General features: G+C 65.2%; 1 protein-coding gene across 7 annotated transcripts in view; it reads right to left on the reverse strand.

The window, feature by feature from the left end:
* Nucleotides 1–20,864, reverse strand: part of SBF1 (SET binding factor 1) — a 62,240-nt gene extending 41,376 nt beyond the window's left edge. For all 7 annotated transcript variants that reach the window (XM_084520548.1, XM_084520546.1, XM_084520543.1 and 4 more), the window contains exon 1: nucleotides 20,705–20,864. In XM_084520548.1, the coding sequence (XP_084376674.1) occupies nucleotides 20,705–20,759 (55 nt within the window). In that variant the 5' untranslated portion in view covers nucleotides 20,760–20,864. The remainder of the gene's footprint in view (nucleotides 1–20,704) is intronic.
* Between the last annotated feature and the right edge of the window lie 563 nt (nucleotides 20,865–21,427).

Here is a 21,427-nt window from a genome sequence, read left to right on the forward strand (position 1 = left end):
TTTTACATCATCAGATCCATCAGTCCAGACAAACAGAGGAAGGAGGAGGGTTCTCAGTGTCCCACAGCCGTCCCCAGGCATTAAAACATGGCCTCGAGGAGCATCCCCAGCACAGGACGGGGGAGCCGAGCAGCACAACACCCCCGGCACGGCACTGCAGCCCGGGGCAGCAGGTGCCAGACACCACTGATGGGCTGGGGGATGGCAGAGGGCAGCAGGACAGCTACAGAGGGCATCGCTGCCTCGGCACCGAGCCTCCCCACGCCTTCCCCGTGCCAGGCAAGCCGTGCCATATCGGTTTGCACAAACCTGTGCCCCGTGAGGTTACACACACAGCACGGCTTCAGGCAGCAGGGGCGAGCACAGCGTGGCAACGAGTGCTGAGAGGGAGCTCCAGCTTCGGCCAGGGGCGGGCGCTCCGACGGGGAGAAGTTTCTCTCCTGCAGCTGCTGACCACAACAGGCATTTTCAGCGCAGGACAGCTGGTGTTTGGGGATACAAACCCCGTGATTCACCCACACCCCAAGCCCAACGCCCCGCGGTGCGCTCCAGGGCAGCACCCAGGAGCCGCAGGACCCGACCCACAGCGCTCGTGGCTCTGCTGGGTGGTGGAAGCAGGGCAGGGGCTGAGCTCTCGACGCCCGCCGGTGCCTTGGGCTCTCTGCTCGCCCAGCGTGCGCCCAGGAGGAGGAAGCGACGCAGCGTGCCAGCGTTACCTTCACCGCCTCTTTTCACCACATTTCCTCCTGGCTGCCGGAGGCTGCTGCGTGACGGCGGTGTGATGAGCTCAGTGGGGCTGCACCGGCTGCGGGCACTGCATCTGCTGCATCTGCTGCACCTGCCCCTGAGCACCGTGTCCACGGGAGCTGCAGCCGTTTAGCTGCAACGCAGGAACAGCTGAGTGAAAGCAGGCAGCGAGGGAGCGTGAGGCAGTGCTGGGGCTGGGAGGTGACACGGGCGGACAGCCCACGGTTACTCGGGCGAAACGGGCTGTGTGTGTGAGCATCTCCTTCCCCACAAGAGGCTTTTTGGGTTGACACGGTGCACTCAGGCGTGCTTCCCGAGCACGCGGGTGTTTATGGGCGCGCTGCCTCACGCCAGGAGTCTGTGCAGCCCCGTTCAGGACTTCCACATTCGCAGCAGGGCACATTTTATACAACCCCAGGTGCTCGCACAGCTAGCTGAGGTTCTCCCCGAGAAATGGACGCAGTGTCTGGATGCCTCCCGGGGGGGTTTGTGTCCCGTGGGGGCAGCCCCACGGCACCGCACCAGGCAGGAGAGGCCACAGGGCTGCTGCAAGTGCACTGGAGGAGAGGACGTGGAGCAGGGATGCTGCTCGGGAAGCCTGAGCTGGGTTTCCTCCACCAGCAGCAGCCTCGTGATGGAGGAGGAGCAGCTCAGGGCAGCGGGCACCGAGCAAACAGCGCGGCCCACGCACGGCTCCGCTCGGGGAGGGTGTGGGGGGGGGCCAGGGGACAGCGACTAAAAGCATTTTGGGGAGGAACATGCTCTATTTTTACCCAACGCCAAATTCCAGTTGCTTCCCGGGGGAGCCACGAGCCAGCTCCGAGGGCTCCTGTCCCGATAATTACAGGGCCGCAGCGCCAGCCTAAAAACAGCACGTGCTGCACGGCCCCCCCGCGGCACCGGGCACCTGCTGGCTGCTGCCCCCGGGGTATTTTTGGTGTCCCCCCAGAGCTGCTGGCTGCCTGCCAGCACTCCCACGGCCCTGCTGAGGCCGGGGGGCAAATCAGAGAGGTAAATTTGCCTCAAAAGTGGCACGGGCACCGCGCACATCCCGTAGGACACAGCGGCACGGAATGCCCCGAGCCTGCGAGGATCAGCGGGTCCAACTCCACTGGGGACCAACTAAAAATAAACCACATCCACAGAACCACAGAGCCACGATCAACACCGGCACTGCGAGCGCTCAGCCCGGGCTCACAGCCCCCAGGGCACCAAGGGCTCGCTCACCGACAGCACTGCCAACAGCTCCAGGCACCACACGTGGGCAGAGCCCTGCCCCTGTGCCACGAGCGCTGGGTCTGCTCCACCACCTCTCCTCCTGGAGCCCCACTTCCAGCACCTCTCTCAGCAGCTGAATTTGGGCTCTGAGCCTCCCAAAAGCCTGTCGGGGGCAAGCCAACCGCCCAGCTCTGAGTCAGCACCCCTGGAGCTCTTCAGGAAACGTATAGCTGTAGAACTGAGGTGTGTTTTAGTGGTGGACCTGTCACTGCCAGGGTAAGGGCTGGGCTGGATGGTCACTGAGGATTTTCCCAGCCTGACCCATTCCATGATTCAGCCTCACCCGGCCTTTGGCTGCACCACTGCTGCTCCCTGCGCCTCCCCCAGCCGCAGCGGGGCACGGCGCTGTGCCTGGGCACAGGGGGAGTGCTCGGCACATCCCTGCCCACAACCCATTTCACTGCAGGCCCTCGTAATGCCCAGCCCTCACACAGCCCTCAAACAGCCCCCAAAGAGCCCCCAAAGAGCCCCCAAACAGCCCCCGTCTCCTCCTGGCATTGCGCACCGTTGCGTGTGCCACCATCCCGGGTGACGCAGCCGAGTGCCGGATGAACGGCGCTGCCAGGAAGGGGCTGGGAGGAAAATCCCTCGCAGGTGACGGGCAGCACCGCCAGCAGTGCAAACACCGAGCACAGCGTGAGCACGGGGCACGCCACGGCCCTCACGTGGCGCCGCACGGGGCGGGAGAGGCGCTCCCGGCACGGGGCAGCCGGAGCTGCAGGACGCGGCGTGCCACGGCACGGCTTGGTGCTGCCGAAACTCAGCCGGTGCCAGGCGTCCGGGCAGGATGTGAGCCACATCTCGTGGGCACCGGGCTTCACTTCTTGGAGCTCTGACCCAAGCGTGGGGTTCTCCCACCGCACGACGTTACTGGTGCTGTAAGACCGATCTGCCTTCCTGCTTCGTTCCATTCCGCCGGCAATTCCCAAACGTTCCCCTGAGCTGTGCCATGCAGAGAGGCAGGGTGCTGGTGCCAAGGCAGGGCACGGCCCCGAGCCCCTTCCTGCAGCCCCGCCAGGCAGCGAGGGCTTTCCCCTAACCCCGGGCACTGCTCCCCAGCCGGACCCGCAGCGAGGCACCACCGGAGGCTCGGGACTCCCGGTGGCTGCTGGCCACGTCTGTGCCGTGTCACCATCGGGTGAGCACCGCCACCAGCCAGAACCATTCACCAACTGCTGCCCGCTGCCCAGCCGGGGCATTTCAGCCCCTGTCCCTATGGGATCGGGGCTCCTTCAGCCAGGTCTGCCTTCCTTTTAGGCTCATCTCCACGTGGGAATGGGAGCGCACTTCTGGCACCACGCGGAGTCTGTTACAAACGGTGGAGGACTGGTAACTTGTAAAATTGTATTAAAAACACAAAAGGCACCGGGAATTTCACCCTGAAGGGAACGACCTCTCCTAACCCTGACAGCCCAGTGAGGGACTGACACCAGATGTGAGGGCACGGAGAGGAGCTGGGGGGGACCCATCCCTGGGGGGGCCAAGGCCAGGCTGGAGGAGGGGTCGTGCCCACGGCAGGGGCTGGAACCAGGTGGGCTCTGAGGTCCCTTCCAACCCAAACTCCTTCATTCTCTGAACAGAGCAAGGAGACTCCAGCACCTCTCCCATCTGAGCACACGTGAGGAAAACGCTGCTCCTTTTGCTTGGCAGTAAACTGTAAGGCAGACAAAGAGAGGGGGAAAGAGGAGAAGCCGAGCAGAGCGCTGCTCACCGGCTCACGCGAATCCCCCCGAGCCCTCCCTCTTCCAGCACAGCAGGGAGAAGGAATGACCCGAGCACTTGCCCGGATTGCCCCGACCCCACCAGGAGATCGCTCACATCCACAGCGTTTGCCAGGACCAACATCTCCTGCAGCTGCAGGAGGAGGGTTTGTTCCCAGGTGCAGGAGGCAGCACCGAGGCTGCACCGAGGAGGGATCGGAGCCAGCACAGGGAACGCCACGCTCAGAGAGAACAAGGGCTGCGAGGGGCAACAGCAGCAACTGCCAGGACGTGACACGGGGAGCAGGCAGGGCTCCAGGTGCCACAGCCAGCGCCAGCACTGCTGGTTCTGCCCCGGTGTGTGTCAGGTGAAGGGAGAGGAATCGTTCAGAGGGGTGCCACTGACCCCACTGCACAGCACGGCCGTGTGCGCACCGACTTCTGGTGTGCTGGGGCCCTGGGCAGCCTGATCGAGCAGGAGGCGTCCCTGTCCACGGCAGGGGTTGGAGCTGGATGATCTTTGAGGTCCCCAACAACCCGAGCTGTTCTGTGACACACGGATGAGGGCAGCGGCCGTACCACAGAGCCACCATGTGCTGCAGAAGCAGCCATGGGAAGGCTCCTCAGTGCTCCTCCAGAGTCCATCCTGCCCCAGCCACCCCGAGCAGCCTGGCACGTGGCACTGCACGGGGATTTTGGCTCCCTGCATGAGAGCACAGCCGGGTGGTGCATGAGAAGCCACCGAGCACCACGACCCGCTGCACAGCCCAGCCTCACACCCAGCAGCACCAGCAGCACACGTGGTGGGGACGTCCCGCGGCGGTCACGGCCGCAGCTGCTGGCACGGGCACAAGCAGAGTCCCAGAGCCCTGCTGCAGCGTGGGCAGGGCGGCCCCGAGGTCCGGCTGCTTGCAGGGCTGTGTTTGAACTCGCAGGGCTTCGAGGTGGAGAGCAGGAACGCTGCAGAAACAGCACTTGGGGCCGGTGCTGATGGAGGGACCGGGTCATGGAGAGGGAGGGAAGCGCTGCCCGTGGCCGCGAGGAGGTGCAGGGGGACACTCGCCAGGCAGCCCAGGGCAGGCAGGCAGGGATGCTGCCTTCCCGACACTGGAATTCGCCTCAGACCGACCCAGTGCTTCCCCCGTCCCCCTGCTGGGAAGCGAGGACCGTGCCCCACTGCAGCCCTTGCTGAGAACTGCGCCAGCGGGGAAATGCGGGGATGCTGCGAAAAGTGACGGGCACAACAGCAGGCACGATGAGTCCTGGCCTGTCCATGGGGCCAGGGAACAACAAAACCACCTCGGAGGAGGAGGAGGAGGTAAAGGAGGAGGAGAGGCTGGGCAGAGGGGGGCTGCAGCAGGAACCGAAGCCGAACGGTTCCTGCAGGAACCTCTCCGAGCGCGCCAGGGCAGCCAAGCCCAGAGGGGGACGGGGCTGCTGCTAACGGGAACTGAGAGCAGCGCTAACCTCAGCCCTGCTAGGAGGGAGAACCGACACATTCCCCTTCGGCTTCCATGCGAGCAGCTCCCCGGCGAGCTGGGACTCGCTGCTTAGCTGGAAAGCCTTTAAGAGGCTGGGGAGTCCCCTGAGGTCGCTGGAGCTCGGAGGGAAGGACGGGCGGCACCACGCCGGGCGGCGGGGACACGTATCTCCACGAGCAGGTCCAGCACCTCCGGGCACCTCTTGGAGAGCAGCAGCGTGTGCAGCACCTCTCAGCTCCAGCCTGGCCACGGCAGCCGCTCTGTGCAGGGGGGAATCGCTGCCTTGGGACACCAAAGGCACAGCCTGCGCCCCACCAGCGCACCCAGCTCGCAGCACGGCTCCTGCAGGAGCAGCGCCCTCCTTGCAGACAGACAGACAGACAGACAGACTGACAGCAGCCCCAGGGGAGAATCCTGCAGACGATGCAGCACATCAGCCACCTCGGTGCAGGAGAGGCACTGTGTGATTAGGCAAGGGGACGCTGTGCAGCCTAACTCAGGAGCTGGAAACAAAATCCTCCTCCTCCTCTCCGAAATCAGCAGGACCGAGGCACCGGGCAGGCAGGAGACATCAGTGCCTGCCCCTGCCCACCCCGGGGTCCTCCCTCGGGTTTATCAGCCCCAAAAGTGGGAACCAGATCCTGGAAAGCAGAGGAAGAGGCTGGAAGGAGCTGCACATGGCCTGAAAACGCCTCCCTTCCCCACAGCTACAGCCTCCCAGAGAGCCAGGGGAGCCGTGAGACAACTTGAGACTGATTTTGAGGGTGAGAGAAGCCCGTGGGGCTCCGTGCTGGTGCTTCACCCCTCTCAGGGTCTGACAACCTGCTGCTAGATGAGGGAAGAGCACTGCTGGTGCACTGAGATGTCCTGAAGGCCGTCAGGGTTCCTGCAGCTGGAGAAGGCAGCGTCCAACCGATGCCATGGCCGAGGCACCTCACCGAGGCTCCGCTCGCTGCTCGCTCCCGTCCCACCTCGCCAACACCACTGCAGCTCCAGCCCTCGCCTCCTCCATTGCCCTGCTTCAGACAGATCTCAGCAGGGCTTCATCCTCTTCTCTTCACTATGCCCGTTTCACCCCCCGAGACAGAGATTTCCAGGAGGACAACCAGCTGCAAAGCAAAGCGAAAGCTGCCCAACTCCCTGGTGTCAGGGGACAGGAAGCCTCCAGCCTGCCTCACTGGGCATCGGGAACACCAACCAGCCTCCGTCCCATCTATAAGGGCTCTAGTTCTTCCACACTGAAGTTATTTTTTAAAAAAGAGTAATCACAGCCTCTTAGCAATGAGATGCCTGAGTTCACAGAAACGGTTAATCTTACAATCTAAGTTAGGGCAGTTTTGCCACTACCTCATAGACCAGTCGGAACCTCTTGGCAGCGCCCCTCCAGCAGCTCTGCCACGCACTCACCCGAGCCATCGGTGGCTTTAGGTCACTGCCAGCAGCTCTGCCCCTGAGGTGGGTGAAGGAGCTGCGTGTGCCGAGCCCTGCGCTGCTCCCCCCGCGGGCAGTAACGCCCCGGGGGCACAGGGGCTGCCCAAGTGTGCCTAAGATCCACGGGGGCAGCAGCCAAGGAGTCCAAAGGATGCAACCAGCCCCAGCCCTCGCCACCAGCACAGGCCCCGTGCCCCATTTCGGCGCCCCCACCACAGGTTGCTGCTGCTGCGTTTTACTGTCCTCGTCCCCCAGAGAGAAATCACAGAGCTGCAGCCCACAGGGGAGAAAAGGGGGAGAAAAAGGGGAGAAAAACAGGAGAAAAAGGGGAGAAAAAGCTCCACGCTGAGCTCCAGCACGGCGCAGGAGGCAGTGAGCAGCCAGGCAAGCCTCCAGCGACAGAGGGCTCGGCGTGACTCAACCCACGCGAGGTGCCCACGGGGCTGGGAGACGCAGGGTGCTCCGCAACGCGCGGCACCGCTCAGCGTTTGTGAACGGCTCCTTGCCACATTTGCTCCCCTAAATCAGATTTCACAACTTATCCCAAGAGACTCGAGGGAAAAAACTGCCCCCCACACGATTGCAGGACACGCCACGGGGAGCGTTGGCTCCCGACAGATCCCAAACCCTCATTTTCGAAGATTTTGGCCATTTGTAAAGAGACTCACACCCTGCAGGGGCCGAGCCTCCCACCACAGAGAAGATATTAATAACCTACTGAGCTACCACGTGGGGAAAGAGAAAACATGACCAAAATCAAAACCAAACCTAAAACAGGAGCTGAAGTGGAGGAACTGCACGGGGGGAACAACTCCCGGGGGCAGCTCCTCCAACCGGGCACCGCTCCCCGCACCGGTGGGGCTCCGTCCCGACCCCAGCACAGCACAGAAACCCCTCCAACCAGGGAACACATCAAGTTTTAGGCAGGTTTCAAGCCTTTCCTCCAACATGCCTGAAGGTTTCTGTGTGAATTAACGCAGATTTCCATACAGCCAAGCCCACAGGCGCTGGCTACAGGGCGCGTGCTGCCGCGAGGAAGAAGCCCCCGCAGGGTGGGGACGGCGCCCACCTCGCCTGGAGCCACTGGACTGTGACCAAAACGCCCAAAGAGCCCCTTCCCCACCTCCACACCGCCTGCTGCTCCAGAAGGCAGGCTGCAAGCACTGCACAGGCTGCTGGGGGCACTGCCTGCCGCCCCGCTTCGCTTTTAGCTCATCAATCTCAGCGCCGAGTCTCTCGCTGTCGGCAGCGCTAACGGGGGTGCAGAGGAAACAAAGTCCAACGCGGGCGGGCCGACTGCTGGGGACTGCACAAAAAGAGGAGCGTCAAGTGGAAAAACAACTGTTGTTCTTGATAGAGCAGGGGAAAAGAAACCAAGAGCGAAACTTTCACGCTGCGGGAAAACAAAGCAACGACACAAGCAGCCGACACACAAAACCAACACAGCGCACAAACCGCCCCCTAGTCCCAAAGTAATCCTGCCCGGAGCCAGAGCTGCCAACTGACGTGGTGCCAGGCTGCCAGCACGGATGCCCCTCGAGCATCAGAAGAGGGCCACGGTTTGGTGTGCTCATGGTGAGCATCTCCACGTGCCCTGTGCACGGGGCCAGACCCCGAGGTGCAGGAGCAGTGGGTGCAGTGCAGGACCCCCTGCCCGCAGCCATCAGGCTGGAGAAGCGAGGTCCTCAGCCTTTAAGAACCACAGGGTGCTAAAAAGTGAATTCTGCCCGAGCTCTCAAGCTGAAGGGACTGACTTGGAATAGACGCAGGGGCTGGGACTGCTTTGCCCCAGAGCAAACCACAGCACGGAGCCACAGCAGGAGGTGAAAGGGGCACCAGGCTGGGCGAGCGCGTGCACCCAGACAGCGCAGCCCTTCCTCTCCTCCTGCCGAGCTCCCAGCTTCTCCCGGGCGAGGGGCTCTGCTGTGCACACCCGGGGGCCTCAGAGCCAGCAGACCGTGGGTGAGGAGCCCACAAACAGCCCGAGAGCAGCAGCAGTCAGCGTGGCAGCAGCCAGCATCAGGCCGGGCCAGGCGGCACACGGTGCACAGCTCGGGAGGCAGGGGCAGGCAGTGAGCACGGATGCTCGCAGGGCACCAAGATGCAGGCCCCACGCAGCAAGCAGCTGTACAGGGCCACACACACGAGGCTGGCAGGCAGCAGCTCCTCCCGGCACTGCTCTCACATCCCCTTGGGCAGGCAGAGAGCGAAAGGGCCGTGGCCGCAGCCACCTCGCGACCATCGGGTACGCGGCGACTGCGTCTATATAAGGGAAGAGGAGCGAGGGCCCGCAGGCTGCACAGCACACCCCGGCTTCCTGCTTGGTCCCCTTCAGCCCACAAAAGTTTTTGTGCTTTTCTTTTTTTTTTTTTTCTCAGAGTGACAACAGCAAACAATAGCAGGAACACGATTTTAGTTAGCAGAGCGAGGAGAGCGGGCGGCCCCGGGGAGAGGCGCGCGCAGGCGCGGCGTGCCCACGAGCTCAGGGGCACCGCAGCACAACGCACGCTGCTGCCGGCTCCCCAGGTACGAAGTGTCATCGCCCCTGGCTCAGTTTTATTGTCTGAAGTGCATCAATTCAGCTCGCTGATTGCCTCTCCTCAGGAGAGATGCTAACGGGGTCCTGTTTGGGAAGGATCCTGCCCGCTAGGACAGCTCCGTGCGGGCGCAGGGGGAGCTGCTGGAGGACGCGCCAACAACCAGCAGGAAGCCGCTGGTTCCGAATTCTCGGACTGAAACCTGCTCAGATCCTGCAGAAATGGAGAAGCCACAAACACGGTGGCAGCACAGGCATGAGGGGTCCCTCCTGGTTTCTGTGTAGGGACACAAACTGACCGCAGAGCCCCTCTGCAAATCCCAAAGCCGCCGTGCCCCAGCGAGTGTCCATGCGGTGCCGTCGGTACAGCATGGAGCAGTCAGCACACGGGCTATGTCCCTCTGGGCTCAGCCCGAGCTGGAGAAGCTCCATGGTGAAGGGTGCTCAGCGAGGTGTGGGGCAGAGCCATGCGGGGAGAGGCCCCCCAGTACCCCCAGTCACCCCCTGGGCTCTGCTCCCCACACCAGCGAGCTGCTGGATGTGGAACCCGATTTGCCTCCGCTGTGGCTTCCACACCTCCAGCCCCAAAGGCCTTTGGAGAAGAGGGAAAGGTGCAGCCAGGTCTTACAAAGCCTCCCGACCTCACCAGCCCGTTCCCGTGGGGAGCTCCAGACACGCAGCTCCTGCCCATGGCCTTTCCCTGCCCGCCCAGGTCCGCGTGCCCCCAGGATCCCATCACTCACCGACCGCCCCCAGCCGCGCCAGCCCGGCTGGGGAAAGGAGCTTGGTTGGCTCAGAGCTGCTGAGCAGCAGGAGCCGGGGCTGGGAAGGACCTTCCTGGAGATCCTCAAGGAGGCTGCGACCACGGGAGGGGCTGAACCAGGGCCCCACCGCCCCCCGGAGCCCGGTTGCTGCAGGGCTGCTGGGACGGCACGTGGTGCAGCGATGCTCCCCCAGCTCTCCGTGGGCACAGAGTGCAGCAGCCTCACCCGGCAAGAGGGCCACCAAACAACGCGCTGCTTGGTGCTGGAAACACCAGTAAATCCCAGGATTTACATTAACTCCCAGCAGCGTCTCCATCTGGAAGCTCTGCAAATCCCCAGCCCTGCCCTGAAGCCCTGGCCCCCGGAGCTCACCCCGCAGGGCTGCCCCGTGCAGGTCTCGCTGCGTCCCCAACCAACAGCGGGGAGCTCACCGGGCACCAGCACCCCGATACAACCACACATCCCTCGTCCCGACACCCCGCAGCGCTCCCTGGCAGCTTGGTGGCACCGCACGGCTCCTCTGCCTGCCTCCAGCATCACTGCACCTCACTCGGTTCCACCTTCGTGGAGAGGCCACAAAGGGCACGACAGCGGCCACCCAAAGCCCCCTGCCCCTGCCTCAGCCATGGACTGAAGCGTGCGTGGGCTCAGGTGGAAAAGGTGGTGTCAGACAGAGTGCAACCAGGAGAAAATGGACCTCTGAAGCACAAACACGACGTTACCTGGCATGGGTGTGCTTTCCAAGGGCAACGAGCTACTCGAGAACCTCGGCGGTGCCGTTCCATGGGTACGGGTGCAGGAACAGAGCACAGACAGCTCCGTGGGGCGGACTGCCCGCTGCCAGGACAAACCTTTAATCCCCAGCACAGCCGTGTAACAGACTTCAAGCTGGCTGAAGCGAGTAGTGACCAGGCTGCTGGACGGCCCCTTCCTCCCAGGGCCGTACCTCAGGGCCGGGTCACCCCCACCTCTCCCCGTGCAGACACCTAACACCGCACCTAGAGCAGCTGCAGGCGTTGGAGGTACCCGAGACAGCTCCCTGCTCCCACCCTGCCTGCTCCCCAGTGCCACCAGTCCCATTTTCTCCTTATAACCTCTCTCACCTCCTGCAGTGCATGCCTGCAGACCACGGCCAGCTCCCCGTGCGCCTCCCGGACCCCGGGGACCTCCAGCCCCTGCCTCAAAGCTCTGAGGACACCCCTGTTTGAAGGGAGTGCTTCAGGCCCCCGCACCCCCCCTGCAGCAGGACGGCCCTGGGTTCTGCAATCACCCCTTGGAGCCCAGGATGCGGCTCCTTCCCGTGGCAGAAGTAGGGCAAAAGCTGTGGCAATTGCGCGGAGAGGCGGGGTTGGTTTGCTTGGCTTTTTGTTTGTTTTTTAAAAAACTGCACGGGGGCGTTGTCCTCGAGCAGCTCCCAGTGCTGCTGTTGGAGCACGGCCGCGGGCAGCCCCTCAGCCCCCAAACCAGGGTCCCCTCCGCGGGCAGGGCACCAGGACACCATCCTGCTGGGATGAGAGCAGCGTGCTGGTAGAGCTTTGTGCCCAGGATTTTCACTTCTCACCCTCTGCCGTGTGCGGATCCACAAGGAGCCACCACCACGAGCCACAGACGAGGGCGGCAGCTCCCAGGGTCACAGCACAGAGGCTGCAGGAGCACCGCCGGTCCCGCTCCCACTGCAGCCTGCCGTGCCGTGGCTGCTCCTCTCCTGCTGCCTCCCGGGCCGTGGCCACAGATTTCCTTCTCCAGCAGCTGACTCGGAGGCACCGCAGCCCCTGCGCTGCGCTGGGCTCATGGCTGCCCTGTGGCTGCGTTCCCATCCCCATCGGAGCAGCACTCGTGGTGCTGTCGTCCAGCCCAGTGTCCCACGACAGCACCCGACGACAGCGCGCTCCTTCCCCTTGGCCTGACGCCACCGAGACGCTTCGCATCCAGGAGACGGGGCCAAGATGTGCCCACGGATGCTTTTCAAGAGCCTTTGAGAACATGCAGCTACTTTTTCATGTGCAAAACCTTCTGCGGAAAGGCCGAGTCCATGAAGAAGGAGAGGTTCTGACCTCGTTTTGGGGAGGCGTGCTCAGCTTTCCCGCTGAATGACCTTACCGTCGTGCCCCTCACCGCACCTGTGAGTAAGGCGATAGCTGCACGCCTCTGGGGTTTCACAACACTCCGTCCACCCCTGCCAAAAATTCGGTTCTCTGGGGTTTATCTCATTTGTTCTCCCAGCAGCCTGGTGCAGCCTCAGGTCCTGGAGGCATCGTGGCCTCGGCCAGCCCTTCCCTGTGCCAGCAAACCCAGCAGCACCAACACCAGTGGCACCGACACCCAGCGCCCCAACCAACATCTCCAAGACACCGCCTGACACAGCCCGGCCACCCCACGGCCTCAAACCCAGCTCCTTCCCCCCTCAGAGGCTCGAACTGAGCGAGTCCCCAGACCAAGGAGGTGGGACGGGGGGCAGGAGAGGGGCTGGCACCTCCTCGCCAACGCCACCACCGCGGGGACACGGGGCTGGCCCCGGCCACAAGGCGCGGAGGTGATGGGAGGCAGCGGGCACGGCCACGGAGCACGGCACCACGACCAACCTGCCCGTGGCTGCAGCCCCACGCAGAGGGGCTCTCGGAGCTCACACCTTGCTCCTTCTCCTGCTCCAGGCTGCCCCCAGCCATCACATCAAACACGGAGGCTGCCGGTGGTGACGGTGCCAGGACCAGCCACAGGTGAACTCTCCAAAGGGAATGGCCCAAGCAGCAATCCCGGCCGTCCCCTGGGACAGCTCATTCTGGAGGGACACGAGTCTAAAAATGGGACAAACCTTGCGAAGGAGCATCAGTTTTTAAAAACATCCAACGTGATCACCCCGACATCCTCCACGCTGAGGAATTTCCCTGAGAAGCAGCGTTTCTGAGGCAGTTCTACAAAGTGAGAGTTGCTGAGAAAAGTTGAGGTCAGTAGGGAAGAGCCAACATCCCCATCCTCTGCTTCCTTAACTGCCCAAGCGGCCTCCACTGCCAGCACTCAGAGGGAAAACAGAACGGAGCTGGGAAGGTTACAGCAGGAAGGAGGCAGATAACTGCGCGAAGCAAGCGAGGAAGCCTCCAAACAGCCCAAAACCAGTCCAAACGGAGGAAAATAAAGAGCAAAACCAGAGCACGGTCAAGGCAGCTGAGGGAAACTCGGAGAGCCTGAAGCCAAGGCAGAACAAGCAGCGCGATTCAGCAGCAGGAATTCCCCCGCCAGCAGCTGCAGGAGCTGCAGCTCACGGCCCCGCGCACGCTGCTGGCAGCGCCGCTGCTCGCTGCCCTGCTCCACAGCCCGGGCACGCCGGCTGCTCCTGCCCAGCTCCGCTTCACACAGAGCCTTCGAGGAAACGGCCAGGCGGGAGCGGATCCTCTTCCAGTCAGGGACAGCTCCCCACGCCGAGCTGCCAGGGAAAAGGGCGCTACAAGGGCCTGGAAAACGAGAAACGCAGGCGGTAACCAAAACCCGACGGGAGCTACCCTAGAGCTGGGGAATGAAAAATCTCCCCTAAGGCCTCCGACGTTTTTTGTTCCTCACTCACTTTAAATGCACTGCTGGGAACGGAGCCGCTCCTCTGATCCACAGCCACTGTGCAATTACCCTAACGAGCCGCCCGGACCAGCAGCGTCCGCACAGCGAGGGCACCAGCTCCCCGCTGCGACCCCGGGAGGCTGCAGGGCACCCCCACCACCCGGCCCCTCACCTCAGTGACTCCCTGCGCCCCCACCTCCTCACCACATCTCCCAGTTCCCAGGTGTCCCACGCCCAGCAAGGGCCGAGGGCCCCCGGGGAGTCCCTGGGGTGACGGCGGGGAAGTTGGTGCTCAGCGCAGGGGCACGAGGCGCTCCATAAATCACTTCTGTGCCAGAAGGTGCTGGCAACTCCCTCGTCCCAACTGGCTGGGAATGCTAACGACAGACCTGCCCCAGCTCATTAGGGAGGCCATAATTAACATTACGGGACCTGCTGCAGTTGTCCTGACCGCCCAGCTCCCCCCGTGTGTAACTGGCTGCCCACAGCTCTTCAGCCCCCAGCTCCTGCTGCCCGCGCCACAGGGATCCCCAGCCCTCGGCTCAGAGACACAGATCGGCTGGGGCTGCTCCTGCCCCGCTCATGGAGCCGTGTGGGATCACTCCTCGCCTTCTAGGGGAAAAAAAAAAAGCACTGCCATGCCCCCGGGCAGCAGCAGACCCCGCCGACTCCCGGTTATCGCAGCCCGTGCCGCTGCGCTCATCTGGGCTTTAAGCACACCGCCGGCCGCGCTGCAGCAGCGAGGCTGAGATTTGCTTATCCACTCTAACATCTCAAACGGAGCCAAAAAACAGGAGCCATCGCGCTAGGGCTGGGTGCCCAGGTTTGATCTCTGACAGGGGTACGTGCACACACGGGATCCGTTTTAGCCAGCGCTGCCCGCACGGGAGCTTCCCGAGCTGCCTCTGCCGACGGGCGCTGACCCACGCGGTGAAGCTGCACCCGCACCTGAAGTGACACTGTCCTCACATCCAAGCCACTGCTGGCCCATCGGAGTCACCCCTGCAGATAATTGGCAATAAACTGACAATAAATCAGCATTTTTTTTTTTTTTTTTGCCAGGGGGCTCATTCTGCTCGTTAGGAAGCGAACTGGAGCAGCCTATCTCTGGGACGCCGCACGGCACCGCGCACGCTGCCTGCCCTCCTTCCTAAATAGGTCTGCTCAGTTCACATTCATCTCACCCAGGAGCTTATCTCTCCCCGTTTCTAATCACCTGGCTTTTCGTGGCGAGCCCTGCCACGCCAGCTGACGAAGCCCAGCGGCACGGAGGAGCCCTCTCACTCGCAGCCACCCGCGCATGCCGAGCGCCGCACGAAGCCGGGAGCGCCGCGCTGCTCTCACTGCTAAATAAAAGCGGTGACGCAGCCCCTCGCCGATACCCCTGCTGCCACCACAGCCGCTCCTCCAGAAGGAGCTGAAGCGAGCAATTGTCCTCCGGCCGCGTCCTATTCAGCGCCGAACAGAGATGCTGTGTCCCAGGCCAGCGCCCGGCCGCGTCCCGCTGCCCGCAGCTGCGCCCACCCCGGCTCCAGCTCCTGGTGGGGGGGGAGCCGTGGGGGTGGGGGGCCGCAGGGGGCAGCCCCCGCAGTGGGGAAGGGCTGGATGGGGGGAGGACCACACCGGGACCCACTGTGGTCCTGCTGCACGCGGCCATGCGGGCACCTGGCCCTGGCACAGGGCCTCTGCGCACCCAGCGCGCCCAAACCCCCCGGCTGGGGCTAGCACGGGATTTAGCACAGACCTCCCAGGTGTCGACCCACAGGCACAGCTCTGCTCGCACAACACTGGTGCCTGGCTGCAGGTACCCACACCTGGGCAAAGTCCCTAAATGCTGGGCAAGGTCCCTAAAACGGCATCGGAGGCCATCGCCTGCTCCAGAAGAGCGAGGGACGGGCGCACTGAGCACCAGGGTGGCTGCGTCGCGGGGCTCCCTCGGGACGCCCCATGCCAGGAGAACCCAGAGGCTGCCCAAATCAACCCCAGAGGCTGCCCAAATCGGGCCGGGCGTGGGGGCAGCAGCGCAGCATCGCCTCCCTCGGCGCTGCAGGGGCCGTGACTCAGCCGGAGCGAAGGCGCGCTTATCTGGGCCATCAGCGCGGTTCGGGGAGGAAGGTGACGTAGCGCCGAGGCAGTCAGCCTGCCTCGTTTCTGCTCCACTTCCTACGGCTACCCACAACACCAATGCGTCTAGCAAACAGACAGCTTCAATTCTTCCTCCCCCAAAAAACACCCTGCCGCACCACTTCGATCGAAAAGCAGTCAGAAAAAAAACACAACAACAAGACTCCCAGGCACGGCTATCCAAATCGCAGCTGCCAAACGCACGGGCTGCTCCTGCTCACTGACACGTGGCCGCTTCTGAGCCACGCCATAAACAAAGAGGGGACTGGAATCGGCACAAGGGAAGGGCCCCTGCTCCTCGGGGTGGCCGGCGCTCACAGGGAGCCCCCCGGCACCCCGGGCACCGCGGCTCCTCCTGCTGCCAAGCCGGCAGGGATGTGCGCGCTCATGGACACGCTCCTGGAGCAGGACGATCGCTGCCCCGTGGCACTCCCGGTACCTGCCACAATGGCACGGGGGCATCCAGCACATCACAGCCTCGGGGTGAAGCAGCCCGGCCCGTGAGGCTTCGTGCTGTGATCACAGTGGATGAGGATGGAAGGAGACCCGGCCGTGCCCGCAGGACCATGGCACCGGGGGCTCCTCCGCGCCATCTCCATCCCAGCGAGGCACCGGTGGAGCCGCTGGGCAAAGGGCAGGGCACGGCCCTGCTGCGGCCGAGCCTTCCCCGTGTTTGTTTGCTTTCAGCATCCACAGGACCACAGCTGCTCCTCGGATCTGGCACTGCAGCGCCAGGAACCGGGAAATAAAACCGGCTGGGAACAAAGCCCTCGGGTTCCTGCTGCCTGAGCTGAGGAAAACGCAGGCCGAAGCGAGAGAAATTTTCAAGAATTTGCAAAATTCTCACTGGCAGCGAGCAAAATATTACTAACAGTGGAAGAATTCGGTCACGGCATACGTTTCCAAAGGGTGCTTCCTCCTCACGGTCACCCCCTCTGCCCGAACCGTGACACACGGGGCTGGCAGCTCGGCACGGGGCGCAGCCCGGCCCCAAGGGAGGCTCCTGGTGAGCAGGGCTGGGCAGGACCCAGGGCTGGGGCTGTCACAGGAGGCTCTGCACGGGGCTGGGGCTGTCACACACGCGGCTGTCGGGCACAGGAGTCCCTGCAGGGCCCAACCTGCCCCCCCCGGGGTGACACACGGTGCCCACGGGGGAGGAGGGCCGCCCACGGCGGGGCTGAGTTTTCCATCCCGCCCCCAGTGACGCCGTGGGGTTCCCAGCTGCAGAGGTGAGCGGGTGGAAAGTTTTACCCCAGATGCTTCTTGTGCTGTAGGAGGCGGTTTCGGAGCATCACCCCCCTGGCAGCGCCCCGGGGCCGTGCCTGGAGCCCCCCCAGGCTGCAGCACGCAGCCCCCCCAGGCTGCCCGACCGCAGGACTTCTCCCCTCTGACCCACGGGAGCAGATTCACAGGACGCAGCCCAGGACGGGCTGGGTTGGTGGGGACCTCAAGGCCCCCCTGGTTCTGACCCCTCACCATGGGCACGACCCCTCCTCCAGCCCCCGCTGCCCCCGGCCCGGCCTTGAGACCCCCGGGGATGGGGCAGCCTGCAGCAGGGCCTGGCAGTAAAGAATTTCTTCCTTACACCCAACCTCAGCCTGCCCTCTGCTACTTTAAAGCCCTTACGCCGTGTCCCACCACCACAGGCCCTGATAAAGACCCCTCCCCAGCCGTACCCCCCCGTTAGGCACCGTGAGGTCCCCCAACGCCCCCAGCCCCACGGAGCTGCTCCCACCCCGAGCATCCCCGCAGCTGCCCCAGCCCCGCTCCAGCAGCTCCGTGTCCTTGTGCAGGGCCAGGGGCTGCCAGGTGCCCCCGCTCTGACCCACAGCACCTGGGGGTCTCCTCCAGGACGAGGCCACCCAAAAAAAACCACGATGAGCCCTGCACACGGATGGAGGTGTCGCGGTTCCCGGTACGGCTGGATGTCCCTGCACGGGGCAGGCTCAGCACGGGAGATGCCCCCACTCCCGGCAGCAGCAGCACAGCCCTGCAGGCCGTGTGTGCACGGATCACGTCCTCTCCTCCTGTGTTCCTGCCCCCAAATGTCTGTGTGGGGAGCAGAGCTCGCTGCCAGCACCCACGGGCTGGGCTCCCCGGTGCCCGCCCGGCACAGCGGGACGCGGTGGGACACCTCCAGCCTGCACCGGCTGCGTGTCCTCCTCCGGAGTGCCTCGTGAAGGAGAACGCCAGGGAACATTTTGGGAGCAGGCAGGAGTCACGGCGAGCCCAGAGCCCTCGGAGCAGGCTGCAGAACCAGAGAGAAAACCATTGGGACGGCCGGGAGGAGCGCGTGTCCTCCAGCAGCTCCGCGCGCAGCCGGGCCTCCACACCGAGAGTTTTTTCCGCTCTGCTGCCAAGTCCTAGAGCAGGATCCTGCCTTCCTGCTGCAACAGCTGAAGGGCTCGGCACAAACAAAGCACAGAGCAGCCCGGAGAGAAGCGCTGCACACGGAGGGCACGAGGGCAGGAGGCTCGGAAGGGCAGCTGCAAATTTGGACACGGGCAGAGCCAGCAGCGCGCTCACCAGGGCTCGTTCTGAGCGGCGTTTCCTAAAATCCCCGATTTTATTGTTGTTTTCCAGCTCCCCACAGGGAAGGGGCCGTGGTTCGCTCAGCGCTCCGTACAGAAATCCCAAAGAAACCCCAAAGAGAGCCCTCGGCACGCCCTGAGGCCGCGCTGCTCTGCACAGATCCGGCCCCGCGCAGCCCACAGAGGACGGAGAGAAACCTCCCGGCCCCGGGGGCAGCAGGCGGGCAGGAGGCCCGGCCCCACAGCGGCCCCACAGCGCGGCCGTTCCTCCCCGTCCGTGGGGCTGTGAGAGCCTGGGGGGCTGAGAACAGCCCGAGAGAAAGGCGAGCTGTGGTGGCAGCACGGGAACAGCCCCTGGATGAGCGGGGCCCTTCCCTCTGCCGGCTCCGTGCGCAGCCCCCGCAGGATGCAGCCCCTCGGCCGAGCACACGAAGCCAGCAGGAGCTGGGGGGCGATCCCAGGGCTCGGTGGGATCCTTTTTCTCTATCCCCAGCAGGACATCACCATCCCGGGCAGGCCACCACGACCCCGCACGGTGCGTGCCGGGGGGGCCAGGCCCTTGGCAGCCCCGAGATGCCAACCGTGACCCGGGGGCTGCAGCGGGCTCCCCCGCCAGCCCCGCTTCCTGCCTCTCCCCAGCCCTCGCGGCGCCTCCGCTCGCTTTCGGTTTTGCTCCCAGGAAGGCACAACGAGAGAACGAGCTGTGCCTGGGGACAGCATGGAGCCACCGGGGTCCCCTTCACTGCCACCGACCTGCCCCATCTGCCCACGAACCCCATCGGTGCTCGGGGGTCTCGCAGGCAGAGCCGAGCCCCTTCCCCAGCTGCTTGAGGGTCTCCCCGCGCCGCAGCAGGACCCCCGAGCCCCCCCGGAGGTGCTGGCAGCAGGCAGCTGGGGCGGCAGGGAGGGGACTGCACAGCCCTGCCGGGTCCGCCCCGACCTGCAGGGCAATTAGTCACGGGGGGGGGGCAATTAGTCACTGGGGGGGGCTCCCTCCTGGGAGGTGGCGCAGGAAATCGGCACGGGAACACCAAGTATTGCTGCCACGGCCCCCAGGATCGGATCGGGGGCACAGAGGTACCGGCCAGATACCTGCCAGACCGCGCTTCCGTGGCACTCACAGCCCCGGGCTCCTCACCGGGGGCTCCTGAGGTCGCTCCGAGGCACCCCCTGCCCCAAACCACCCCAATGCTGCGAGGGAGGGCAGCTGGGCTCGCAGCCGGGACGGAGAGCTGCCTGCCCTGCTGTCACTGCTGGGGCTGGCGTTTGCAAGGTGCCACCGGTGCCGTCCCCATCTCCTGGCCAAGGTGGCCTCCAGCGCAGCCCCAGGGGCACAGCGCCCGGGCTGTGTGCTGGGAGCCCCTCGTTGTGCCCTGTGCTCTCCCCTCCTCACCACACAGCTCTGTAAGCAGCTGTCCATCCGTCCATCCGTCCGTCCGTCCGTCCTGACAGCCAATTCTCTGGCTTAGGGCTGCAGCAGGAGGGAAAACGCAGCCCAGCCTCGTGTAGCACAGCACAGCCCGGCCACCAAGCCACCCGCAGGGACAGTGCCCAAAGACCCCAGGCCCCGTGGGGCCGCGGAGCCCTGAGCGCCTCCAGCCCCGCTGCAGCAGCGGCCCCACTGAGCGGTGAGGTGAGGAGAATCGTTAGGAGGCTCGTTAATTGAGGCTTGTTAATTGCTGACAGGTAACGGGGCTGCCCACTGAGCACAGCACCTGGCTGCACATCCCCGGGCAGGTCCCTGACGGCACCACAAGGACCGGTGGTGTTGATTTGTCCCTTCTGGAGCCCCGGTCCCCGAGGGCTGGCAGCGGGCGGCCGTGACACCGGCCCCTGCCACGGCACCGCCACCACCGACAGCTCCGGTACCGGCACCGGGCTGTGCAGGACGGAGCCGGAGGGGGAACTGCGGGGATCGAGGCAGGCACAGCGCGGCCACACGGCGCTGCCACGGCACCACCAGCACCCGGGGCCGCGGACACGGGTCCAGCATCGCCCCCGTCCCTGCACCACGCACAGGGACAGGGCCCGGTGCTCCCGGTACCGGCAGGGGAAGGCGGCCGAGCTCAGCTGGCCCTGCACCGGGACCCCCGGGGCTGCTGCTCGGTGCCCGGTGCTCGGAGCCAGGGTGGGGATGGGCCCCCCGGGCCCCCAGCCCCCCGCTGGGGCAGGACGGGCCCGGCCCGGTCCCCGCAGCCCCCGGGGGTGCGAACGGGGCCTGGCAGAGCCCGGTGCCGGTACCGGGATGGGCGGGGGGGCTGCGGGCAGAGCCACGGCCCCGGCCCCGGCCCCGGCCCTGCCCCGGGGGTCTCCCGGTGCCCGCCCCCCCCCGGCCCCGCCCCGGGGAGCTCCGGGAGCCGCCCCCGGGCCCGGCCCCGGTACCGGCCGCGGGCCCGCCCCGCCGCCCCGCCACGTCGCCACCCCCCCCGCTGCTCCCCCCGGTCCCCCTCATCTCCCCTCATCCCCCCCCGTTCCCCCCCGGTCCCTCCCGGTGCCCCCCGGTCCCGGCGCCGCCCGCGCCCCTCCCCCGCGGCGTTAGCTGCCAGCGGCGGCCCCGGCTCACCGCGCTTGTCCGCGTCGTAGCCCACGAGCACGAAGTAGTCGGCCAGGCGGGCCATGGCGGCGGGCAGGGCCGGGCCGGGCCGGGCCGGGCCGGGCCGGGGGAGGCGCCGCGCTCACAGCCCCGCTCCCGCCGCCGCCGCCGCCGCCCCGACCGCCGCCATCTTGGCGCCGCGCGCCGCCCGGCCCGGCCCCCGCACTGCGCCTGCGCCGCCGCTCCACGGGAGGGGGCGTGGCACCGGCACGCCGCGGGGAGAGGGGCGGGGCTTGGAGGGAAGGGGAGGGGCTTAGGGGGAGGGGGCGGGGCCCGGCGGGGCGCGAGGCGGGAGGGGGCGCGCACACAGCGGGGGGGAGGGGAGGGGACCGGGGGGGGACCGGGAGGGGTTGGGGGGGGTCGGGGGGTGCCGGGGGTCCCCTGGGGTCGGGGTGTCCCCAGCCACGGCACCGGGACCACACAGCCCCATGTCCCCCTGTCCCCGTGTCCCCATGACCCCGTGACCCCATGTCCCTGTGACCCCATGTCCCTGTGACCCCATATCCCTGTGTCCACATGTCCCCATGTCCCCATATCCCCATGACCCTATATCCCATTAAACCCATATCCCTGTATCTCCCCGTCCCCACATCCCCATGTCCCCATATCCCCATGTCCCATTATCCCTGTGTCCCTGTACCCCCATGTCCCCATATCCCCATATCCCTCTGTCCCCATATCCCCCTGTCTCCA

This window comes from Aythya ferina, assembly GCF_964211825.1.
Source record: "Aythya ferina genome assembly, chromosome: 1".
Taxonomy (NCBI): domain Eukaryota; kingdom Metazoa; phylum Chordata; class Aves; order Anseriformes; family Anatidae; genus Aythya; species Aythya ferina.